The following is a 27210-nucleotide window of genomic DNA, read 5'->3' as shown; positions in this document are numbered from 1 at the left end:
CCATAAATCTTTGACCCAACCACCCGGGCGTCCAATCATCGCCTGCACTAATGCTACCAACAGTAATCTAGCACACTATCTGGATCGCTTCTTACAACCCCATGTCACCAGCCTCCGTAGTTATTTGCATCTTTTATAATAAACAACTTTTAACTCAGCCGTTAGAGGTCTGCGCTCCTTCAGATGTTCCAATTTTTTCCGTGATCGGATTATCCGCTCCACTCTTCTATTGATGCACTGGAACCTGGATGCTGCGACCCCTCTCTAATCCCAAAGCTACTGTAGGTGTTATGCTCTGAGCAGAACACCCCAAGGTAAGGGACCATCCTGCTGGCCCATCTATCTATCTATTTATATACAATTATACCTGGTTTACCTGCACGAGGTGCGCACCGTTTTCTTTCTTTATATCCTATATAGTTACGGGTCTCCATCTGTTGGTCGTTCCGGTACCGGAGACGCAGTTCTCCACGGTCGCTGCCCTCTTTCAAGGTGAACATGGAATACTGTGTTAATCGACATGCCTCCAGGGATTTACTTATCTCCAAACTCTTTGCGAGCGTACTCACCATTGGTGACTTTACACTAAACACTGCATCTGAAGGTCAGAAAGATTTACTGGACACAGAATTGATGCTCTCTCTATTTCACGACCTGGAGAATTCTCTCAAAGAAGAATTACAACATAATACTGATATTACATTTCTGAAACTCTATATCAAAGAAAAAATTACCCCTAGGGGCTTAAGACTAACTTTCAACTCCACTTTTAAAGACGATCCTATCTATACTAAAGAGTGGTATGCTCTGATGGATGACTGTACCTTTAGAATGTTGTCTGTATTATGTACCAAACGGTCCAATATGTGTGATAATCAGAATGTTAAAATTGCTGACATTTCTTGTCAACTACACGCATTCAAAGAACACCCTGATTTTCACAAAATAAATCACAACATATCTGCACGATTGCGCAAACTAGAATCAGACATCATTACTAAAAAAGTTCAGAAATTCAGTCGGGACAATAATGACTATACGACCGGTGACCCATGGTCCTGGCGCATGAACCGCAAATCATCCAATACTATTCCTCCCCCACCCACTAATTTGCTGTCGGCCGTACCTAAAACTCCTGTCAAATCCGACACACGCAAACATACAGGTCAGACTGGTTATTATACTAATAATAAAAAACCACCATCGTCTTCTGGCCACACAGGCCGTGATTTTCTCAATTCCAGATACAAACGGAAAAATTCTACATCTACTTCAGTACCCACACGGATCAATAATGCCATTTGCTCTCATGAGGTGCACACCAATTCTACCACTACCATTCAGTTGGCTACCTCTTTCCCAACAGTACCTGCACTTACCAAAGTCAGTTGGCTACCTCTTTCCCAACAGTACCTGCACTTACCAAAGTCAGTTGGCTACCTCTTTCCCCACAGTACCTGTACTTACCAAAGTAATTGAACCACATGCATCTCCACTGCATATACTATCGAAAGCCACCGATACTCTAAGAAAAAGTATCCACTCCCTCCAACAGAAAAAACGGACTATTCCTAATCCCCCATCCCCTCTCACTCTCTCCCCACTCCGATCCTGTCATCCCATTCCTAATTCTATTGAGTCGGAATCTCTTCTTAATCTCTCCATTCCCTTGACACTGGCGTCATTGGAATTCTCCTCCCTAGATGACACCACTGTATATCTCGATTTATCGCTTCATAGCCCTCTGATTTCCTTACAGGAGGATATCAATTACATCCCTCCCGCAGGCTCTGTATACCCTGTTCCCCCTACCAACGTACCCTGTATGATAGACGGTTTTGATTATCCGGCAGCCAGTGGTTCCAACACAGCCTTGCGCCAGTCCTATTTTTTAGAGCTGAGTCCGCAAAAAAAAATGTGAAGATCCCGGACATATTCGTCCCACAGAGCGTAAAAAGGAAAAAGGAAGAAAGAGAAAAAGAGGAGTCCGTGGCGGCCAAAAAAGGAAGGACCCTAACAGCTTTACCGCCGAGACAATAAAAAACCCATACACTACTCATCCCGTACATATCTTTAACCTATCCAAACATGTACTTACTGCAGCCGAGACGAGCCTGTTGCAAAAAGTCCTATCTTTTTGCCCCAACTCCAACAGTAACAAATTTGACCTTTTTTTGGACTTCCAAAAATACATCCATAAATTAACACTCACGAGGCACTTAGAGATACAGAGGCAAAAAGGCAAAATTCAGCCTGATACCTCTGACTCTATTCACTTACGGGACTCAAATTCACCTTCTACTGCTACTCCAAATAGAGACCTAAAACATCAAGAACTAAAACCTCCATCTAAGTTCTACCCCTTACAATCGCAGGGGTCCTATATCGATACCTTCCAGAATTTGGTCAGTAATGATCTCAATAGTATTATATTGAGGAGGCCTGACCCTACGAACGACAACCTGACCAAAGCTGAACGTATAGCTTTAAAAAACCTACGGGAGAATACACAAATCGTAATTAAGCCAGCAGATAAAGGAGGGGGGCTAGTCAGGAATGCCTACGGATCCTCTCAGATTCAGAATACTATTCTATCATAAAAACAGATCCCTTCGAAAAAATAAAAAAAGATCTGGCAGTTATCATTAATACCGCTACAGAAGAGAAAATACTAACCAAAAATGAACAATAATTTATCTTACAAACCAATTTCAATAAATCTTACTTCTATCAATTACCTAAGAACCATAAATCTTTGACCCAACCACCCGGGCGTCCAATCATCACCTGCACTAATGCTACCAACAGTAATCTAGCACACTATCTGGATCGCTTCTTACAACCCCATGTCACCAGCCTCCGTAGTTATTTGCATCTTTTATAATAAACAACTTTTAACTCAGCCGTTAGAGGTCTGCGCTCCTTCAGATGTTCCAATTTTTTCTGTGATCGGATTATCCGCTCCACTCTTCCATCATCACATACCAATATCTCCATTCTCCATCACTCTCCATCATCACATACCAACATCTCTATTCTCCATCACTCTCCATCATCACATACCAATATCTCCATTCTCCATCACTCTCCATCATCACATACCAATATCTCCATTCTCCATCACTCTCCATCATCACATACCAACATCTCTATTCTCCATCACTCTCCATCATCACATACCAATATCTCCATTCTCCATCACTCTCCATCATCACATACCAACATCTCTATTCTCCATCACTCTCCATCATCACATACCAATATCTCCATTCTCCATCACTCTCCACCATCACATACCAATATCTCTATTCTCCATCACTCTCCACCATCACATACCAATATCTCCATTCTCCATCACTCTCCACCATCACATACCAACATCTCTATTCTCCATCACTCTCCACCATCACATACCAATATCTCCATTCTCCATCACTCTCCACCATCACATACCAACATCTCTATTCTCCATCACTCTCCACCATCACATACCAATATCTCCATTCTCCATCACTCTCCATCATCACATACCAATATCTCCATTCTCCATCACTCTCCACCATCACATACCAACATCTCTATTCTCCATCACTCTCCACCATCACATACCAATATCTCCATTCTCCATCACTCTCCACCATCACATACCAACATCTCTATTCTCCATCACTCTCCACCATCACATACCAATATCTCCATTCTCCATCACTCTCCATCATCACATACCAATATCTCCATTCTCCATCACTCTCCACCATCACATACCAATATCTCCATTCTCCATCACTCTCCACCATCACATACCAATATCTCCATTCTCCATCACTCTCCACCATCAGATACCAATATCTCCATTCTCCATCACCTTCCACCATCAGATACCAATATCTCCATTCTCCATCACTCTCCACCATCACATACCAATATCTCCATTCTCCATCACTCTCCATCATCACATACCAACATCTCTATTCTCCATCACTCTCCACCATCACATACCAATATCTCCATTCTCCATCACATACCAATATCTCCATTCTCCATCACTCTCCACCATCACATACCAATATCTCCATTCTCCATCACATACCAATATCTCCATTCTCCATCACTCTCCATCATCACATACCAACACCTCTATTCTCCATCACTCTCCACCATCACATACCAATATCTCCATTCTCCATCACTCTCCATCATCACATACCAACATCTCTATTCTCCATCACTCTCCACCATCACATACCAATATCCCCATTCTCCATCACTCTCCATCATCACATACCAACATCCCCATCCTCCATCACTCTCCACCATCACATACCAATATCTCCATTCTCCATCACTCTCCACCATCACATACCAATATCTCCATTCTCCATCACTCTCCACCATCACATACCAATATCTCCATTCTCCATCACTCTCCACCATCACATACCAATATCTCCATTCTCCATCACTCTCCACCATCACATACCAATTTCTCAATTCTCCATCACTCTCCACCATCGCATACCAATACCTCCATTCTCTCCACTTCTTCTGTTCCTTTCATGGTCTCCATTCTGTACTACTCCATGTCCCTTGGAGCACCTTCTGATTAACTCTTTCTATGTGGTCTTTATACTCTGATGGTCTTCTTGTGGCATTTCTCTTCCATAGTTTGCTGTTGTCCAGTATAGCACCAAAGCTCAGAAGATTTTTGATTTCAATGGTTACCAACGTGGAGAAGGTCAACGACGACTTGAGGATATGAAACATGTAGGAGGTGTAACAAACACCTACCAAGCCATCAACTTCACCTTGTAAGTATTCAGAGCCGCTCAGCACTGTAATGTCATTCCTGGTGGTGATACCATTGGAGGATTGTCTGTTGGGAGGATAAGTCATTGTGTCCTCCACTGGTCTGGGGGAGTATGGCTCTATGAGTATACATATTGGAGGCAGCACCAAAGAGACAGATTTGGCATAGATCTGATCTGAACACAAATGCCTCCCCTGTATCTTGGTTTATGATTACACTAACAACTACTCATCCAACATTTATATGAGGGTCCGTCACACCACCTTCTCTCTATCTGATCCCTTTATATGGTGTTGGGTGTGACAACCTTGGGCTCCTCTTCTTTCCAGTGTTTTTGTCCAGATTCTAGGTGAACTTCCACTCACTGACACATGTCCTCAGAAGTGTCGGATCACTGTAAAACTGGTCATGCAGATAAGTAATGATTACTGGTGGGGTCTGATGACACATGGGGTCCCACCACCAGAGGTCATGAAGTGCTTCCCCCACTACCCCATAAAAAAAAGCTCTCAGAGGCTACTTTTGGATAGTGATCCTCCTGGTGAGAGCTTGGTGAATGCTGGACACAATGCACTTGAAGACGTTTTGCCCAGTTGATAGACTTTGAGAGGATGAGCATTATTGGATGAGAATAGCAGGATGGATATTTAAATGAATTGGTGTCACCTAGGTCGGTCTCACCAAATTGTTAGGAGGTGTTGGAAGCAGCAGTTACGTGAGGGCACACACAGCGAACAGGCTACGGATGGCCCAGACATATCACCATTAGAGAGGATGGTGTGATCACCAGTAGAGAGGAGGGTGTGATCACCAGTAGAGAGGAGGGTGTGATCACCAGTAGAGAGGAGGGTGTGATCACCAGTAGAGAGGAGGGTGTGATCACCAGTAGAGAGGAGGGTGTGATCACCAGTAGAGAGAAGGGTGTGATCACCAGTAGAGAGGACGGTGTGATCACCAGTAGAGAGGAGGGTGTGATCACCAGTAGAGAGGAGGGTGTGATCACCAGTAGAGAGAAGGATGTGATCACCAGTAGAGAGGAGGGTGTGATCACCAGTAGAGAGGAGGATGTGATCACCAGTAGAGAGGAGGATGTGATCACCAGTAGAGAGGAGGATGTGATCACCAGTAGAGAGGAGGATGTGATCACCAGTAGAGAGGAGGATGTGATCACCAGTAGAGAGGAGGATGTGATCACCAGTAGAGAGGACGGTGTGATCACCAGTAGAGAGAAGGGTGTGATCACCAGTAGAGAGGACGGTGTGATCACCAGTAGAGAGGACGGTGTGATCACCAGTAGAGAGAAGGGTGTGATCACCAGTAGAGAGGACGGTGTGATCACCAGTAGAGAGGAGGATGTGATCACCAGTAGAGAGGAGGATGTGATCACCAGTAGAGAGGAGGGTGTGATCACCAGTAGAGAGGAGGGTGTGATCACCAGTAGAGAGGAGGGTGTGATCACCAATAGAGAGGAGGGTGTGATCACCACTAGAGAGGACGGTGTGATCACCAGTAGAGAGGAGGGTGTGATCACCAGTAGAGAGGAGGGTGTGATCACCAGTAGAGAGGAGGGTGTGATCACCAGTAGAGAGAAGGATGTGATCACCAGTAGAGAGGAGGGTGTGATCACCAGTAGAGAGGAGGGTGTGATCACCAGTAGAGAGGACGGTGTGATCACCAGTAGAGAAGATGATGTGATCACCAGTAGAGAGAAGGATGTGATCACCAGTAGAGAGAAGGATGTGATCACCAGTAGAGAGGAGGGTGTGATCACCAGTAGAGAGGAGGATGTGATCACCAGTAGAGAGGAGGATGTGATCACCAGTAGAGAGGAGGATGTGATCACCAGTAGAGAGGAGGGTGTGATCACCAGTAGAGAGGAGGGTGTGATCACCAGTAGAGAGGAGGGTGTGATCACCGGTAGAGAGGAGGGTGTGATCACCAGTAGAGAGGAGGGTGTGATCACCAGTAGAGAAGATGATGTGATCACCAGTAGAGAGAAGGATGTGATCACCAGTAGAGAGAAGGATGTGATCACCAGTAGAGAGGAGGGTGTGATCACCAGTAGAGAGGAGGATGTGATCACCAGTAGAGAGGAGGATGTGATCACCAGTAGAGAGGAGGATGTGATCACCAGTAGAGAGGAGGGTGTGATCACCGGTAGAGAGGAGGGTGTGATCACCAGTAGAGAGGAGGGTGTGATCACCAGTAGAGAGGAGGGTGTGATCACCGGTAGATAGGACGGTGTGATCACCGGTAGAGAGGAGGGTGTGATCACCGGTAGAGAGGACGGTGTGATCACCAGTAGAGAGGAGGATGTGATCACCAGTAGAGAGAAGGATGTGATCACCAGTAGAGAGGAGGGTGTGATCACCAGTAGAGAGGAGGGTGTGATCACCGGTAGAGAGGAGGGTGTGATCACCAGTAGAGAGGAGGGTGTGATCACCGGTAGAGAGGAGGGTGTGATCACCGGTAGAGAGGAGAGTGTGATCACCGGTAGATAGGACGGTGTGATCACCGGTAGAGAGGACGGTGTGATCACCAGTAGAGAGAAGGATGTGATCACCAGTAGAGAGGAGGGTGTGATCACCAGTAGAGAGGAGGATGTGATCACCAGTAGATAGGACGGTGTGATCACCGGTAGAGAGGACGGTGTGATCACCGGTAGAGAGGAGGATGTGATCACCGGTAGAAAGGAGGGTGTGATCACCGGTAGAGAGGAGAGTGTGATCACCGGTAGAGAGGAGAGTGTGATCACCACTCCCCTGTCTCTTCACTACACCTCCTATATCTTAATTACACCTCCTGTCTGTTCATTACTTCCTGTCTCTTAATTTCATTCCTGTAGCCTCTTTCTTACACCCCCTATCTATTCATTATACTCCACCGTCTCTTCATTACACTCCACTGTCTCTTCATTACACTCCCCTGTCTCTTCATTACACTCCCCAGTCTCTTCATTACACTCCCCTGTCTCTTCATTACACTCCCCAGTCTCTTCATTACACTCTCCTGTCTCTTCATTACACTCCCCTGTCTCTTCATTACACCCCCTGTTTCTTCATTATACCCCCGTCTCTTCATTACACCCCTGTCCTCTTCATTACACTTCCCTGTCTCTTCATTACACTCCCCTGTCTCTTCATTACACTCCTCCTGTCTTTTCATTACACTCCTCCTGTCTCTTCATTACACTCCTCCTGTCTCTTCATTACACTCCTCCTGTCTCTTCATTACACTCCTCCTGTCTCTTCATTACACTCCTCCTGTCTCTTCATTACACTCCTCCTGTCTCTTCATTACACTCCCCTGTCTCTTCTTTATACTACACTGTCTCTTCATTACACCTGCTGTCTCTTCATTACACACCCCTGTCTCTTCATTACACTCCTCCTGTCTCTTCATTACACTCTCCTGTCTCTTCATTACATGCGCCTGTCTTTTCATTACACGATCCTGTCTATTCATTATACTACACTGTCTCTTCATTACACTCTCCTGTCTCTTCATTACATGCTCCTGTCTCTTCATTACTTGCTCCTGTCTCTTCATTATACTACACTGTCTCTTCATTACACTCCTCCTGTCTCTTCATTACACTCCTCCTGTCTCTTCATTACAACCCCTGTCCTCTTCATTACACTCCCCTGTCTCTTCATTACACTCTCCTGTCTCTTCATTACACTCCCCTGTCTCTTCATTACACTCTCCTGTCTCTTCATTATACTACACTATCTCTTCATTACACCCGCTGTCTCTTCATTACACTCCTCCTGTCTCTTCATTACACTCCCCTGGCTCTTGATTACACTCCCCTGTCTCTTCATTACACTCTCCTGTCTCTTCATTATACTACACTATCTCTTCATTACACCCGCTGTCTCTTCATTACACTCCTCCTGTCTCTTCATTACACTCTCCTGTCTCTTCATTACACTCTCCTGTCTCTTCATTACATGCTCCTGTATCTTCATTACACGCTCCTGTCTCTTCATTATACTACACTGTCTCTTCATTACACTCCTCCTGTCTCTTCATTACACTCCTCCTGTCTCTTCATTACACTCCCCTGTCTCTTCATTACACCCCCTGTCCTCTTCATTACACTCCTCCTGTCCTCTTCATTACACTCTCCTGTCTCTTCATTATACTACACTGTCACTTCATTACACCCGCTGTCTCTTCATAACACTCTCCTGTCTCTTTACACTCCCCTGTCTCTTCATTACACCCCCTGTCTCTTCATTACACCCCCTGTCCTCTTCATTACACCCCCTGTCTCTTTATTACACCCCCTGTCCTCTTCATTACACTCCCCTGTCTCTTCATTACACTCCCCTGTCTCTTCATTACACTCTCCTGTCTCTTCATTACACTCTCCTGTCTCTTCATTACACTCCCCTGTCTCTTCATTACACTCTCCTGTCTCTTCATTACACTCCCCTGTCTCTTCGTTACACTCCCCTGTCTCTTCGTTACACTCCCCTGTCTCTTCATTACACTCTCCTGTCTCTTCATTATACTGCACTGTCTCTTCATTACACTCCCCTGTCTCTTCATTACACTCTCCTGTCTCTTCATTACACTCCCCTGTCTCTTAATTACACTCTCCTGTCTCTTGATTACACTCTGTCCCTTCATTACACTCTCCTGTCTCTTCATTACACCCCCTTGTCTCTTCATTACACTCCCCTGTCTCTTCATTACACTCTCCTGTCTCTTCATTACACCCTCCTGTCTCTTCATTACACTCCCCTGTCTCTTCATTACACTCCCCTGTCTCTTCATTACACTCTCCTGTCTCTTCATTATACTGCACTGTCTCTTCATTACACCCGCTGTCTCTTCATTACACTCTCCTGTCTCTTCATTACACTCCCCTGTCTCTTCATTACACCCCCTGTCTCTTCGTTACACTCCCCTGTCTCTTCATTACACTCCCCTGTCTCTTCATTACACTCCCCTGTCTCTTCATTACACTATCCTGTCTCTTCATTATACTATACTGTCTCTTCATTACACTCACTGTCTCTTCATTACACACCTCTGTCTCTTCATTACACTCCTCCTGTCTCTTCATTACACTCTCCTGTCTCTTCATTACACTCCTCCTGTCTCTTCATTACACTCCCCTGTCTCTTCATTACACCCCCTGTCTCTTCATTACACTCCCCTGTCTCTTCATTACACTCCCATGTCTCTTCATTACACTCTCCTGTCTCTTCATTATACTACACTGTCTCTTCATTACACCCGCTGTCTCTTCATTACACACCCCTGTCTCTTCATTACACTCCTCCTGTCTCTTCATTACACTCCTCCTGTCTCCTCATTGCACTCCCCCTGTCTCTTCATTACACGCTCCTGTCTCTTCATTACACGCTCATGTTTCTTCATTATACTACACTCTCTCTTCATTACACTCCTCCTGTCTCTTCATTACACTCCTCCTGTCTCTTCATTACACTCCTCCCGTCTCTTCATTACACTCCCCGTCTCTTCATTACACGCTCCTGTCTCTTCATTACACTCCCTTATCTCTTCATGTTTCTTAATGATCTTTAATTTCTTTGGTCATTGAGTGTATTCCTGTGCTCTGTCCAGGATTAGGACTGGATTGTGTGATACACGCTCAGTATGTCCCATGTATTCCTGCAGAAATAAGATCTTCACTCCGGAGGCGGGAGTACGGAAGGAGGCCAAGAGGATAATTGTACTGGTGACAGATGGAGAGGCCTATGATGAAAACAAAGGAGTGACGGATAAAGCAGACGAAAATGGAGTCACACGATATATAATTGCGGTAAACAGCTTCTTTTACATCACTGGGCTATCCTCTCTCCTCCACTTCTTATCTGTGACATCATTACTGGGCTATGATCTCTCCACAACTTCTTATCTGTGACATCATCACTGGGCTATGCTCATTCCTCCTCTCTTTATCCATGACATCATCACTAGAATATCCTCTGTCCTCTACTCCATATCTATGGCATCATCACTGGGCTATCCTTTATCTTTCACTCCTTATCCATGACATCATCACTGGGCTACCCTCTATTCTCCACTCCTTATCCATGATATAATCACTGTGGTACTCCTCAGAAGTGGCCTGTGACGAGACCAATCTCGCCACATTGCATTGGAGAAGCCTGGTTGCCCGCCTGCTGCCTTTGGATTATGGACCGGCAGCTAAAGGGTTAATTTTACTGTGCAGAAAGATTTATTTCCACTTGTCCAGTCAGTAGATGCTATCTACTGAACAAACAGCCGTTTTTCAGCCTCCCCAGAGCCGTAGGAAGCTGGCCGGCACCGTTAATTGGCCACCCAGATGCTGGAGTGTGCCCTTCATTTACCTCCCTGAAGCTGCGGTAAACCGCAGCTTATAATTGATTGTTACTGGGTGGCTGCGGTTACACTTAGCGGCCGCTAGATGGCGGTGTTCTGGAGCTCCCCGGGTAGCCAGCGCTTTTCTGCCCGGCTTTCATGCACCAATCCCGGACACTTTTGCGTGCAGGCACCACTGAACCTCCAGCCCCTGGTTCTAATTCGTACGGATTTAACGAATGCATGTAAATTCGGTAGTTTATTTTGTGTGAATGTTGTAACCCAGAAAGCTATGCCATGGAGCATATTAGTGTAATTAAAGACATTGGCTCCATGGCAATTAAACTGTATTCGTGTGGTCTGAGTGCCATTCACCTAATAATGTGCACTCAGACCTGAGCTATCTGGGGATAGGTTACATGTCTGTGTTTTATGTATAAAATGTGTCTTTATGTATTTTAAAGTGATAGTCTGTCTTTGTGTCCCCACGTGTGTAATGGAGTCGGCCTCTATCCCTGGGAGATTATTGGATTTCTTCCCAGTTGTCTGGGGGATAGAGAGGAGGGAGGTATGGGTAAAGTGGGAAGGGCTTATGTTGAAGCCACTGCGATTGACTACTGTCCACTATGTTTTACAGTCTTCCATCAGGTCCCCTAGGGGAGTGTCCACCTGGTGGAGACCTGCATAAATACCGGGCAGGTAGCCCTATTAAAGTCAGACCACTGTTTGACCCTCAACACGGAGCCTTGTCTCGTTCTTGGGGGGATTCACTGTATGCCGATAGGGACTGACTGTCAGGAGTGTAAGCCGCTTGGGAGCTTTTCCTGTTCGTCTGCTAACAGCTATTCGTGAGGTTCCAGTTCGGGAGTTTGGAGTGCTACCTTATTCCTTGTATGCAATGTGGGAGTTTGGTGCATTCACTTATATCCAATTCGTGAGTTTTGGTGATTTTACGGTAGCTGTGCCTGTCTGTGAAAAGGGGATTATCGCCTAATCGGATTTTAACCCCTTGTCTGCTGAAACGGTCCGTTACATGGCCAAAATCTTAAAAAAAAAAAAACATTTAGTAATTATAAAAAATAAACAAAAAACAGAACAATAAAGATGGGAAAATCTATAAGATGAGGCAGAAAGAGACCGATCAAGTTATTAGATCTTCTAAAGCAGAAGAGAAACCAGGTCAGTGAAAGATGGGAGAAGACATTCTACAGATATATAAAGGGAATTATAAGAAAGGAAGGAATATAAAAGAGGATAGAGTACGAGCCGACTGCCTCAATGATAAAGGACGAGCCGACTGCCTCAATGATAAAGGACGAGCCGACTGCCTCAATGATGAAGGACGAGCCGACTGCCTCAATGATAAAGGACGAGCCGACTGCCTCAATGATAGAGGACGAGCCGACTGCATCAATGATAGAGGACGAGCCGACAGCCTCAATGATAGAGGACGAGCCGACCGCATCAATGATAAAGGAAGAGCCGACTGCCCAAATGATAAAGGACAAGCCGGCTGCATCAATGATAGAGGACGAGCCAACTGCCTCAATGATGGAGGACGAGCTGACTGCCTCAATGATAGAGGACGAGCCGCCTGCCTCAACGATAGAGGACGAGCCACTGCCCCAATGATAGAGGACGAGTCGACTGCCCCAATGATAAAGGACGAGCCGACTGCCCCAATGATAGCGGACCAGCCGACTGCATCAATGATAGAGGATGAGCCGACTGCCTCAATGATAGAGGACGAGCCGACTGCATCAATGATAAAGGACGAGCCAACTGCCTCAATGATAGAGGACGAGCCGACTGCCTCAATGATAGAGGACGAGCCGACTGCCTCAATGATAGAGGACGAGCCGACTGCCACAATGATAGAGGACGAGCCACTGCCCCAATGATAGAGGACGAGCCGACTGCATCAATGATAGAGGATGAGCCGACTGCCTCAATGATAGAGGACGAGCCCACTGCCCCAATGATAGAGGACGAGCCGACTGCCCCAATGATAGAGGATGAGCCGACTGCATCAATGATAAAGGACGAGCCGACTGCCCAAATGATAAAGGACGAGCCGACTGCATCAATGATAGAGGACGAGCCAACTGCCTCAATGATGGAGGACGAGCTGACTGCCTCAATGATAGAGGACGAGCCAACTGCCTCAACGATAGAGGAGGAGCCACTGCCCCAATGATAGGGGACGAGCCGACTGCCCCAATGATAAAGGACGAGCCGACTGCCCCAATGATAGCGGACCAGCCGACTGCATCTATGATAGAGGACGAGCAGACTGCATCAATGATAGAGGACGAGCCGACTGCCATAATGATAGAGGACGAGCCGACTGCCCCAATGATAGAGGACGAGCCACGGCCCCATCAATGATAGAGGATGAGCAGACTGCATCAATGATAGAGGACGAGCCGACTGCCTCAATGATAGAGGACGAGCCACGGCCCCAATGATAGAGGACGAGCCGACTGCCTCAATGATAGAGGACGAGCCGACTGCATCAATGATAAAGGACGAGCTGACTGCCTCAATGATAGAGGATGAGCAGACTGCCCCAATGATAGAGGACGAGCCGACTGCAACAATGATAAAGGACGAGCCAACTGCCTCAATGATAGAGGACGAGCCGACTGCCTCAATGATAAATGACGAGCCGACTGCATCAATGATAGAGCACGAGCCGACTGCCTCAATGATAGAGGACGAGCTGACTGCCTCAATGATAGAGGACGAGCCGACTGCCCCAATGATAATTGACGAGCCAACTGCATCAATGATAAAGGACGAGCCGACTGCATCAATGATAAAGGACGAGCCGACTGCCCCAGTGATGGAGGACGAGCCGACTACCTCAATGATAGAGGACGAGCCACGGCCCCAATGATAGAGAACGAGCCGACTGCCCCAATGATAATTGACGAGCCAACTGCATCAATGATAAAGGACGAGCCGACTGCATCAATGATAAAGGACGAGCCGACTGCCTCAATGATAATTGACGAGCCAACTGCCTCAATGATAGAGGACGAGCCGGCTGTCTCAATGATAGAGGACGAGCCGACTGCCTCAATGAAAGAGGAGCCGACTGCATCAATGATAGAGGACGAGCCGACTGTCTCAATGATAGAGGATGAGCCGACTGCCTCAATGATAGAGGACGAGCCGACTGCCTCAATGATAAATGACGAGCCGACTGCCCCAATGATAGAGGACGAGCTGACTGCCTCAATGATAAAGGACGAGCCAACTGCCTCAATGATAGAGGACGAGCCACTGCCCCAATGATAGAGGACGAGCCGACTGCATCAATGATAGAGGATGAGCCGACTGCCCCAATGATAGAGGACGAGCCGACTGCCTCAATGATAGAGGACGAGCTGACTGCCTCAATGATAGAGGAAGAGCCGACTGCATCAATGATAAAGGACGAGCCGACTGCCCCAGTGATGGAGGACGAGCCGACTGCCTCAATGATAGAGGACGAGCCACTGCCCCAATGATAGAGGACGAGCCGACTGCATCGATGATAGAGGATGAGCCGACTACCTCAATGATAGAGGACGAGCCACGGCCCCAATGATAGAGGACGAGCCGACTGCCCCAATGATAGAGGACGAGCCGACTGCCTCAATGATAGAGGAAGAGCCGACTGCCTCAATGATAGAGGACGAGCCGACTGCCTCAATGATAGAGGACGAGCCGACTGCAACAATGATAGAGGATGAGCCGACTGCCTCAATGATAGAGGACTAGCCGACTGCATCAATGATAAAGGACTAGCCAACTGCCTCAATGATAGAGGACGAGCCGACTGCCTCAATGATAAATGACGAGCCGACTGCATCAATGATAGAGGACGACCCGACTGCCTCAATGACAAAGGACGAGCCGACTGCCTCAATGATAGAGGACGAGCCGACTGCCTCAATGATAGAGGACGAGCCCACTGCCCCAGTGATGGAGGACGAGCCGACTGCCTCAATGATAGAGGACGAGCCGACTGCCCCAATGATAGAGGACGAGCCCACTGCCCCAGTGATGGAGGACGAGCCGACTGCCTCAATGATAGAGTACGAGCCGACTGCCCCAATGATAGAGGACGTGCCGACTGCCCCAATGATAGAGAACGAGCCGACTGCATCAATGGTAAAGGACGAGCCGACTGCATCAATGATAAAGGACAAGCCGACTGCCTCAATGATAGAGGACGAGCCGACTGCAACAATGATAGAGGATGAGCCGACTGCCTCAATGATAGAGGACTAGCCGACTGCATCAATGATATAGGACTAGCCGACTGCCTCAATGATAGAGGACGAGCCGACTGCCTCAATGATAAATGACGAGCCGACTGCATCAATGATAGAGGACGACCCGACTGCCTCAATGATAAAGGACGAGCCGACTGCCTCAATGATAGAGGACGAGCCGACTGCCTCAATGATAGAGGACGAGCCGACTGCCTCAATGATAGAGGACGAGCCGACTGCCCCAATGATAGAGGACAAGCCACTGCCCCAATGATAGAGGACGAGCCGACTTCATCAATGATAGAGGACGAGCCGACTGCCTCTATGATAAATGACGAGCCGACTGCCCCAATGATAGAGGACGAGCTGACTGCCTCAATGATAAAGGACGAGCCGACTGCCTCAATGATAGAGGACGAGCCGACTGCCTCAATGACAAAGGACGAGCCGACTGCCTCAATGATAGAGGACGAGCCGACTGCCTCAATGATAGAGGACGAGCCCACTGCCCCAGTGATGGAGGACGAGCCGACTGCCTCAATGATAGAGGACGAGCCGACTGCCCCAATGATAGAGGACGAGCCCACTGCCCCAGTGATGGAGGACGAGCCGACTGCCTCAATGATAGAGTACGAGCCGACTGCCCCAATGATAGAGGACGTGCCGACTGCCCCAATGATAGAGAACGAGCCGACTGCATCAATGGTAAAGGACGAGCCGACTGCATCAATGATAAAGGACAAGCCGACTGCCTCAATGATAGAGGACGAGCCGACTGCAACAATGATGGAGGATGAGCCGACTGCCTCAATGATAGAGGACTAGCCGACTGCATCAATGATATAGGACTAGCCGACTGCCTCAATGATAGAGGACGAGCCGACTGCCTCAATGATAAATGACGAGCCGACTGCATCAATGATAGAGGACGACCCGACTGCCTCAATGATAAAGGACGAGCCGACTGCCTCAATGATAGAGGACGAGCCGACTGCCTCAATGATAGAGGACGAGCCGACTGCCTCAATGATAGAGGACGAGCCGACTGCCCCAATGATAGAGGACAAGCCACTGCCCCAATGATAGAGGACGAGCCGACTTCATCAATGATAGAGGACGAGCCGACTGCCTCTATGATAAATGACGAGCCGACTGCCCCAATGATAGAGGACGAGCTGACTGCCTCAATGATAAAGGACGAGCCGACTGCCTCAATGATAGAGGACGAGCCGACTGCATCAATGATAGAGGACGAGCCGACTGCATCATTGATAGAGGACGAGCCACTGCCTCAATGATAAAGGATGAGCCGACTGCCTCAATGATAGAGGACGAGCCGACTGCATCAATGATAGAGGACGAGCCGACTGCCTCAATGATAGAGGACGAGCCGACTGCATCAATGATAGAGGACGAGCCGACTGCATCAATGATAAAGGACGAGCCGACTGCCTCAATGATAGAGGATGAGCCGACTGCCTCAATGATAGAGGACGAGCTGACTGCATCAATGATAGAGGACGAGCCGACTGCATCAATGATAGAGGACGAGCCGACTGCATCAATGATAGAGGACGAGCCGACTGCCTCAATGATAGAGGACGAGCCGACTGCATCAATGATAGAGGACGAGCCACTGCCTCAATGATAAAGGACGAGCCGACTGCCTCAATGATAGAGGACGAGCCGACTGCCTCAATGATAGAGGACGAGCCGACTGCATCAATGATAGAGGACGAGCCGACTGCATCAATGATAGAGGATGAGCTGACTGCCTCAATGATAAAGGACGAGCCGACTGCCTCAATGATAGAGGACGAGCTGACTGCCTCAATGATAGAGGACGAGCCGACTGCATCAATGATAGAGGACGAGCCGACTGCCCCAATGATAGAGGACGAGCCGACTGCATCAATGATAGAGGATGAGCTGACTGCCTCAATGATAAAGGACGAGCCGACTGCCTCAATGATAGAGGACGAGCCGACTGCCTCAATGATAGAGGACGAGCCGACTGCATCAATGATAGAGGAAGAGCCGACTGACTGCATCAATGATAGAGGACGAGCCGACTGCATCAATGATAGAGGACGAGCCGACTGCATCAATGATAAAGGACGAGCAGACTGCATCAATATTGACTTCTGTTCAGTTTTTAGAGAAGGAAAAGGACCGTCTGCATTTACACGCATTGAAGCCTATGGTTTGGTTGCCAGATCCAGCTAGGGGAGGGGAAAGTCAGACACTCCCGTACCCCAGCTGGACTGGCGCTGAAATCCATTCACTTTAATGAGCTGAACGGAGTCACAGTATACTATGGTCTTAAATCCAGAAACGGGGAAAAAAATGAGCAGACAGAAGTGACAGTTTGATCATCATCATCATCATAACTGGGCTATTCCCTCCTCTGCTTCTTTTTCATGACATCATCACTGGGCTATCCCCTCCTCTACTTCTTATCCATGACATCATCACTGGGCTATCCCCTCCTCTACTTCTTATCCATGACATAATCACAGGGCTATCCCCTCCTCTACTTCTTATCTAGGACATCATGACCGGGCTATCCCCTCCTCTACTTCTTATCCATGACATCATCACTGGGCTATCCCCTCCTCTACTTCTTATCCATGACATCATCACTGGGCTATCCTCTCCTCTACTTCTTATCCATGACATCATCACTGGGCTATCCCCTCCTCTACTTCTTATCCATGACATCATCACAGGGCTATCCCCTCCTCTACTTCTTATCCAGGACATCATCACTGGGCTATCTCCCCTCTACTTCTTATCCATGACATCATCACTTGGCTATCCTCTCCTCTACTACTTATCCATGACATCATCACTAGGCTATTCTTTCCTCTACTACTTATCAAGGACATCATCACCGGGCTATCCCCTCCTCTACTTCTTATCCAGGAGATCATCACTGGGCTATCTCCCCTCTACTTCTTATCCATGACATCATCACTGGGCTATCCCCTCTTCTACTTCTTATCCATGACATCATCACTGGGCTATCCCCTCTTCTACTTCTTATCCATGACATCATCACAGGGCTATCCCCTCCTCTACTTCTTATCTAGGACATCATCAACGGGCTATCCCCTCCTCTACTTCTTATCCATGACATCATCACTGGGCTATCCCCTCCTCTACTTCTTATCCATGATGTCATCACTGGGCTATCCCCTCCTCTACTTCTTATCCATGACATCATCACTGGGCTATCCCCTCGTCTACTTCTTATCCAGGACATCATCACTGGGCTATCCCCTCCTCTACTTCTTATCCAGGACATCATCACTGGGCTATCCCCTCCTCTACTTCTTATTTATGACATTATCACAGGGCTATCCCCTCCTCTACTTCTTATCCATGACATTATCACAGGGCTATCCCCTCCTCTACTTCTTATCCATGACATCATCACTGGGTTATCCCCTCCTCTACTTCTTATCCATGACATCATCACCGGGCTATCCCCTCCTCTACTTCTTATCTAGGACATCATTACCGGGCTATCCCCTCCTCTACTTCTTATCCAGGACATCATCACTGGGCTATCCCCTCCTCTACTTCTTATCCATGACATCATCACTGGGCTATCCCCTCCTCTACTTCTTATCCATGACATCATCACTGGGCTAGCCACTCCTCTACTTCTTATCCATGACATCATCACTGTGCTATCCCCTCCTCTACTTCTTATCCAGGACATCATCACTGGGCTATCCCCTCCTCTACTTCTTATCCATGACATCATCACTGGGCTATCCCCTCCTATACTTCTTATCCATGACATCATCACTGGGCTATCCCCTCCTCTACTTCTTATCTAGGACATCATCACCGGGCTATCCCCTCCTCTACTTCTTATCCATGACATCATCACTTGGCTATCCTCTCCTCTACTACTTATCCATGACATCATCACTGGGCTATCCTTTCCTCTACTTCTTATCAAGGACATCATCACCGGGCTATCCCCTCCTCTACTTCTTCTTATTCATGACATTATCACTGGGCTATCTCCTCTCTACTTCTTATCCATGACATCATCACTGGGCTATCCCCTCTTTTACTTCTTATCCATGACATCATCACTGGGCTATCCCCTCTTCTACTTCTTATCCATGACATCATCACAGGGCTATCCCCTCCTCTGCTTCTTATCTAGGACATCATCAACGGGCTATCCCCTCCTCTACTTCTTATCCATGACATCATCACTGGGCTATCCCCTCCTCTACTTCTTATCCATGACATCATCACTGGGCTATCCCCTCCTCTACTTCTTATCCATGACATCATCACTGGGCTATCCCCTCGTCTACTTCTTATCCAGGACATTATCACTGGGCTATCCCCTCCTCTACTTCTTATTTATGACATTATCACAGGGCTATCCCCTCCTCTACTTCTTATCCATGACATTATCACAGGGCTATCCCCTCCTCTACTTCTTATCCATGACATCATCACTGGGCTATCCCCTCCTCTACTTCTTATCCGTGACATCATCACCGGGCTATCCCCTCCTCTACTTCTTATCTAGGACATCATCACCGGGCTATCCCCTCCTCTACTTCTTATCCAGGACATCATCACTGGGCTATCCCCTCCTCTACTTCTTATCCATGACATAATCACTGGGCTATCCCCTCCTTTACTTCTTATCCATGACATCATCACTGGGCTATCCACTCCTCTACTTCTTATCCATGACATCATCACTGGGCTATCCCCTCCTCTACTTCTTATCCATGACATCATCACTGTGCTATCCTCTCCTCTACTTCTTATCCAGGACATCATCACTGGGCTATCCCCTCCTCTACTTCTTATCCATGACATCATCACTGGGCTATCCCTTCCTCTACTTCTTATCCATGACATCATCACTGGGCTATCCCCTCCTCTACTTCTTATCTAGGACATCATCACCATGCTATCCCCTCCTCTACTTCTTATCCATGATATCATCACTGGGCTATCCCCTCCTATACTTCTTATCCATGACATCATCACTGGGCTATCCCCTCCTCTACTTCTTATCTAGGACATCATCACCGGGCTATCCCCTCCTCTACTTCTTATCCATGACATCATCACTGGGCTATCCCCTCCTCTACTTCTTATCCATGACATCATTACCGGACTATCCCCTCCTCTACTTCTTATCCATGACATCATCACTGGGCTATCCCCTCCTCTACTTCTTATCCATGACATCATCACTGGGCTATCCCCTCCTCTACTTCTTATCCATGACATCATCACTGGGCTATCCTCTCCTCTACTTCTTATCCATGACATCATCACTGGGCTATCCCCTCCTCTACTTCTTATCTAGGACATCATCACCGGGCTATCCCCTCCTCTACTTCTTATCCAGGACATCATCACTGGGCTATCCTCTCCTCTACTTCTTATCCAGGACGTCATCACTGGGCTATCCCCTCCTTTACTTCTTATTTATGACATTATCACAGGGCTATCCCCTCCTCTACTTCTTATCCATGACATCATCACTGGGCTATCCCCTCCTCTACTTCTTATCCGTGATATCATCACCGGGCTATCCCCTCCTCTACTTCTTATCTAGGACATCATCGCCGGGCTATCCCCTCCTCTACTTCTTATCCAGGACATCATCACTGGGCTATCCCCTCCTCTAATTCTTATCCATGACATCATCACTGGGCTATCCCCTCCTCTACTTCTTATCCATGACGTCATCACTGGGCTATCCCCTCCTCTACTTCTTATCCATGACATCATCACTGGGCTATCCCCTCCTCTACTTCTTATCCAGGACATCATCACTAGGCTATCCCCTACTCTACTTCTTATCCATGACATCATCACTGGGCTATCCCCTCCTCTACTTCTTATCCATGACATCATCACTGGGCTATCCCCTCCTCTACTTCTTATCTAGGACATCATCACCGGGCTATCCCCTCCTCTACTTCTTATCCATGACATCATCACTGGGCTATCCCCTCCTCTACTTCTTATCCATGACATCATCACTGGGCTATCCACTCCTCTACTTCTTATCCATGACATCATCACTGTGCTATCCCCTCCTCTACTTCTTATCCAGGACATCATCACTGGGCTATCCCCTCCTCTACTTCTTATCCATGACATCATCACTGGGCTATCCCCTCCTATACTTCTTATCCATGACATCATCACTGGGCTATCCACTCCTCTACTTCTTATCTAGGACATCATCACCGGGCTATCCCCTCCTCTACTTCTTATCCATGACATCATCACTTGGCTATCCTCTCCTCTACTTCTTATCCATGACATCATCACTGGGCTATCCTTTCCTCTACTTCTTATCAAGGACATCATCACCGGGCTATCCCCTCCTCTACTTCTTCTTATTCATGACATTATCACTGGGCTATCCCCTCCTCTACTTCTTATCCAGGACATCATCACTGGGCTATCTCCCCTCTACTTCTTATTCATGACATCATCACTGGGCTATCCCCTCTTTTACTTCTTATCCATGACATCATCACTGGGCTATCCCCTCTTCTACTTCTTATCCATGACATCATCACAGGGCTATCCCCTCCTCTGCTTCTTATCTAGGACATCATCAACGGGCTATCCCCTCCTCTACTTCTTATCCATGACATCATCACTGGGCTATTACCTCCTCTACTTCTTATCCATGATGTCATCACTGGGCTATCCCCTCCTCTACTTCTTATCCATGACATCATCACTGGGCTATCCCCTCCTCTACTTCTTATCCATGACATCATCACTGGGTTATCCCCTCGTCTACTTCTTATCCAGGACATTATCACTGGGCTATCCCCTCCTCTACTTCTTATTTATGACATTATCACAGGGCTATCCCCTCCTCTACTTCTTATCCATGACATCATCACTGGGCTATCCCCTCCTCTACTTCTTATCCATGACATAATCACTGGGCTATCCCCTCCTCTACTTCTTATCTCGGACATCATCACCACGCTATCCCCTCCTCTACTTCTTATCCATGACATCATCACTGGGCTATCCCCTCCTATACTTCTTATCCATGACATCATCACTGGGCTATCCCCTCCTCTACTTCTTATCTAGGACATCATCACCGGGCTATCCCCTCCTCTACTTCTTATCCATGACATCATCACTGGGCTATCCCCTCCTCTACTTCTTATCTAGGACATCATCAACGGGCTATCCCCTCCTCTACTTCTTATCCATGACATCATTACCGGGCTATCCCCTCCTCTACTTCTTATCCATGACATCATCACTGGGCTATCCCCTCCTCTACTTCTTATCCATGACATCATCACTGGGCTATCCCCTCCTCTACTTCTTATCCATGACATCATCACTGGGCTATCCTCTCCTCTACTTCTTATCCATGACATCATCACTGGGCTATCCCCTCCTCTACTTCTTATCTAGGACATCATCACCGGGCTATCCCCTCCTCTACTTCTTATCCAGGACATCATCACTGGGCTATCCCCTCCTCTACTTCTTATCCAGGACGTCATCACTGGGCTATCCCCTCCTTTACTTCTTATTTATGACATTATCACAGGGCTATCCCCTCCTCTACTTCTTATCCATGACATCATCACTGGGCTATCCCCTCCTCTACTTCTTATCCGTGATATCATCACCGGGCTATCCCCTCCTCTACTTCTTATCTAGGACATCATCACCGGGCTATCCCCTCCTCTACTTCTTATCCAGCACATCATCACTGGGCTATCCCCTCCTCTAATTCTTATCCATGACATCATCACTGGGCTATCCCCTCCTCTACTTCTTATCCATGACATCATCACTGGGCTATCCCCTCCTCTACTTCTTATCCATGACATCATCACTGGGCTATCCCCTTCTCTACTTCTTATCCAGGACATCATCACTAGGCTATCCCCTCCTCTACTTCTTATCCATGACATCATCACTGGGCTATCCCCTCCTCTACTTCTTATCCATGACATTATCACTGGGCTATCCCCTCCTCTACTTCTTATCTAGGACATCATCACCGGGCTATCCCCTCCTCTACTTCTTATCCATGACATCATCACTGGGCTATCCCCTCCTCTACTTCTTATCTAGGACATCATCACCGGGCTATCCCCTCCTCTACTTCTTATCCATGACATCATCACTGGGCTATCCCCTCCTCTACTTCTTATCCATGACATCATCACTGGGCTATCCCCTCCTCTACTTCTTATCCAGGACATCATCACTGGGCTATCCCCTCCTCTACTTCTTATCCAGGACATCATCACAGGGCTATCCCCTCCGCTACTTCTTATCCATGATGTCATCACTGGGCTATCCCCTCCTCTACTTCTTATCCAGTACATCATCACTGGGCTATCCCTCCTCTACTTCTTCTTATTCATGACATCATCACTGGGCTTTCCCCTCCTCTACTTCTTATCCAGGACATCATCACTGGGCTATCCCATCCTCTACTTCTTATCCATAACATCATCACTGGGCTATCCCCTCCTCTACTTCTTATCTAGGACATCATCACTGGGCTATCCCTCCTCTACTTCTTTTTATTCATGACATCATCACCGGGCTATCCCCTCCTCTACTTCTTATCCATGACATCATCACTGGGCTATCCCCTCCTCTACTTCTTATCCATGACATCATCACTGGGCTATCCCCTCCTCTACTTCTTATCCAGGACATCATCACTGGGCTATCCTCTCCTCTACTTCTTATCCATGACATCATCACTGGGCTATCCCCCTCCTCTACTTCTTATTCATGACATCATCACTGGGCTATCCCCTCCTCTGCTTCTTATCCATGACATCATCACTGGGCTTTCCCCTCCTCTACTTCTTATTCATGACATCATCACTGGGCTATCCCCGCTTCTACTTCTTATCCATGACATCATCACTGGGCTATCCCCTCCTCTACTTCTTATCCATGACATCATCACTGGGCTATCCTCTCCTCTACTTCTTATCCATGACATCATCACTGGGCTATCCCCTCCTCTACTTCTTATCCATGACATCATCACTGGGCTATCCTCTCCTCTACTTCTTATCCATGACATCATCACTGGGCTATCCCCTCCTTTACTTCTTATCCAGGACATCATCACTGGGCTATCCCCTCCTCTGCTTCTTATCCATGCCATCATCACTGGGCTATCCCCTCCTCTACTTCTTATCCAGGACATCATCACTGGGCTATCCCCTCCTCTACTTCTTATCCAGGACATCATCACTGGGCTATCCCCTCCTCTACTTCTTATCCAGGACATCATCACTGGGCTATTCCCTCCTCTGCTTCTTATCCATGACATCATCACTGGGCTATCCCCTCCTCTACTTCTTATCCATGACATCATCACTGGGCTATCCTCTCCTCTACTTCTTATCCATGACATCATCACTGGGCTATCCTCTCCTCTACTTCTTATCCATGACATCATCACCGGGCTATCCTCTCCTCTACTTCTTATCCATGACATCATCGCTGGGCTATCCCCTCCTCTACTTCTTATCCATGACATCATCACTAGGCTATCCCCTCCTCTACTTCTTATCCATGACATCATCACTGGGCTATCCCCTCCTCTACTTCTTATCCATGACATCAACACTGGGCTATCTCCCCTCTACTTCTTATCCATGACATCATCGCTGGGCTATCTCCCCTCTACTTCTTATTCATGACATCATCGCTGGGCTATCCCTCCTCTACTTCTTATTCATGACATCATCACTGGGCTATCCCCTCCTCTACTTCTTATCCAGGACATCATCTCTGGGCTATCCCCTCCTCTACTTCTTATCCATGACATCATCACTGGGCTATCCCCTCCTCTACTTCTTATCCATGACATCATCACTGGGCTATCCCCTCCTCTACTTCTTATTCATGACATCATCACTGGGCTATCCCCTCCTCTACTTCTTATCCAGGACATCATCACTGGGCTATCCCTCCTCTACTTCTTATCCATGACATCATCACTGGGCTATCCCTCCTCTACTTCTTATCCATGACATCATCACTGGGCTATCCCCTCCTCTACTTCTTATCCATGACATCATCACTGGGCTATCCTCTCCTCTACTTCTTATCCATGACATCATCACTGGGCTATCCTCTCCTCTACTTCTTATCCATGACATCATCACCGGGCTATCCTCTCCTCTACTTCTTATCCATGACATCATCGCTGGGCTATCCCCTCCTCTACTTCTTATCCATGACATCATCAATAGGCTATCCCCTCCTCTACTTCTTATCCATGACATCATCACTGGGCTATCCCCTCCTCTACTTCTTATCCATGACATCAACACTGGGCTATCTCCCCTCTACTTCTTATCCATGACATCATCACAGGGCTATCTCCCCTCTACTTCTTATCCATGACATCATCACTGGGCTATCCCCTCCTCTACTTCTTATCCATGACATCATCAATAGGCTATCCCCTCCTCTACTTCTTATCCATGACATCATCACTGGGCTATCCCCTCCTCTACTTCTTATCCATGACATCAACACTGGGCTATCTCCCCTCTACTTCTTATCCATGACATCATCACAGGGCTATCTCCCCTCTACTTCTTATCCATGACATCATCACTGGGCTATCCCCTCCTCTACTTCTTATCCATGACATCATCACCGGGCTATCCCCTCCTCTACTTCTTATCTAGGACATCATCACTGGGCTATCCCCTCCTCTGCTTCATATCCAGGACATCATCACTGGGCTATCCCCTCCTCTACTTCTTATTCATGACATCATCACTGGGCTATCCCCTCCTCTACTTCTTATTCATGACATCATCACTGGGCTATCCCCTCCTCTACTTCTTATCCAGGACATCATCACTGGGCTATCCCCTCCTCTACTTCTTATTCATGACATCATCACTGGGCTATCCCCTCCTCTGCTTCTTATTCATGACATCATCACTGGGCTATCCCCTCCTCTACTTCTTATTCATGACATCATCACTGGGCTATCCCCTCCTCTACTTCTTATCTAGGACATCATCACTGGGCTATCCCCTCCTCTACTTCTTATCTAGGACATCATCACTGGGCTATCCCCTCCTCTACTTCTTATTCATGACATCATCACTGGGCTATCCCCTCCTCTACTTCTTATCTAGGACATCATCACTGGGCTATCCCCTCCTCTACTTCTTATCTAGGACATCATCACTGGGCTATCCCCTCCTCTACTTCTTATCCATGACATCATCACTGGGCTATCCCCTCCTCTACTTCTTATCTAGGACATCATCACTGGGCTATCCCCTCCTCTACTTCTTATCTAGGACATCATCACTGGGCTATCCTTTCACTGTTCCTTTTACATACAGTTACATTTCATTCCAGCTTTTCTATTTCTCCAGTCTTATCTACTATATTCTCCTCTAAACAGATAGGAAAGAACTATAAAGAAAATAATATAAAAGAAATGGCTTCCAGTCCGTCCCAAAACCATTCACATAACATGCAGGATTATTCTAATCTGAAGGGATTCTTTAGTGAGCTGCAAAGCAAGATCTTGGCTATCGAAGGTAAGTCTCCTCTACACATCATCCTACAGATCACTCACCTCTACTGATCCTGAGTTACATAGTTAGTATGGTCGAAAAAAGACAGACGTCCATCATGTCCAACCAGGGAATTGAAGTGCAGGGGATAAGGGGAAGGGATGTAGTTTTATAATTCTGCATAAGCATTAATGTTATTTTGTTCCAGGAATGTATCTAATCCTGG

General features: G+C 47.2%; 1 protein-coding gene across 1 annotated transcript in view; it reads left to right on the top strand.

The window, feature by feature from the left end:
* The window catches only part of LOC130340281 (integrin alpha-L-like), a gene marked incomplete at its 3' end in the record, with an annotated part of 199748 nt that overhangs the window by 27966 nt on the left and 144572 nt on the right, over positions 1-27210 (top strand). Inside the window, exons 7-9 of the mRNA XM_056554167.1 lie at positions 4666-4808; positions 10463-10607; positions 26870-27008. Coding sequence (XP_056410142.1) covers positions 4666-4808; positions 10463-10607; positions 26870-27008 — 427 coding nt within the window. The remainder of the gene's footprint in view (positions 1-4665; positions 4809-10462; positions 10608-26869; positions 27009-27210) is intronic.

Source organism: Hyla sarda, unplaced genomic scaffold, assembly GCF_029499605.1.
Source record: "Hyla sarda isolate aHylSar1 unplaced genomic scaffold, aHylSar1.hap1 scaffold_587, whole genome shotgun sequence".
Taxonomy (NCBI): Eukaryota; Metazoa; Chordata; class Amphibia; order Anura; family Hylidae; genus Hyla; species Hyla sarda.
The sequence above is the reverse complement of the archived record's forward strand: the minus strand, read 5'-3'. Positions and strand labels throughout refer to the sequence as shown.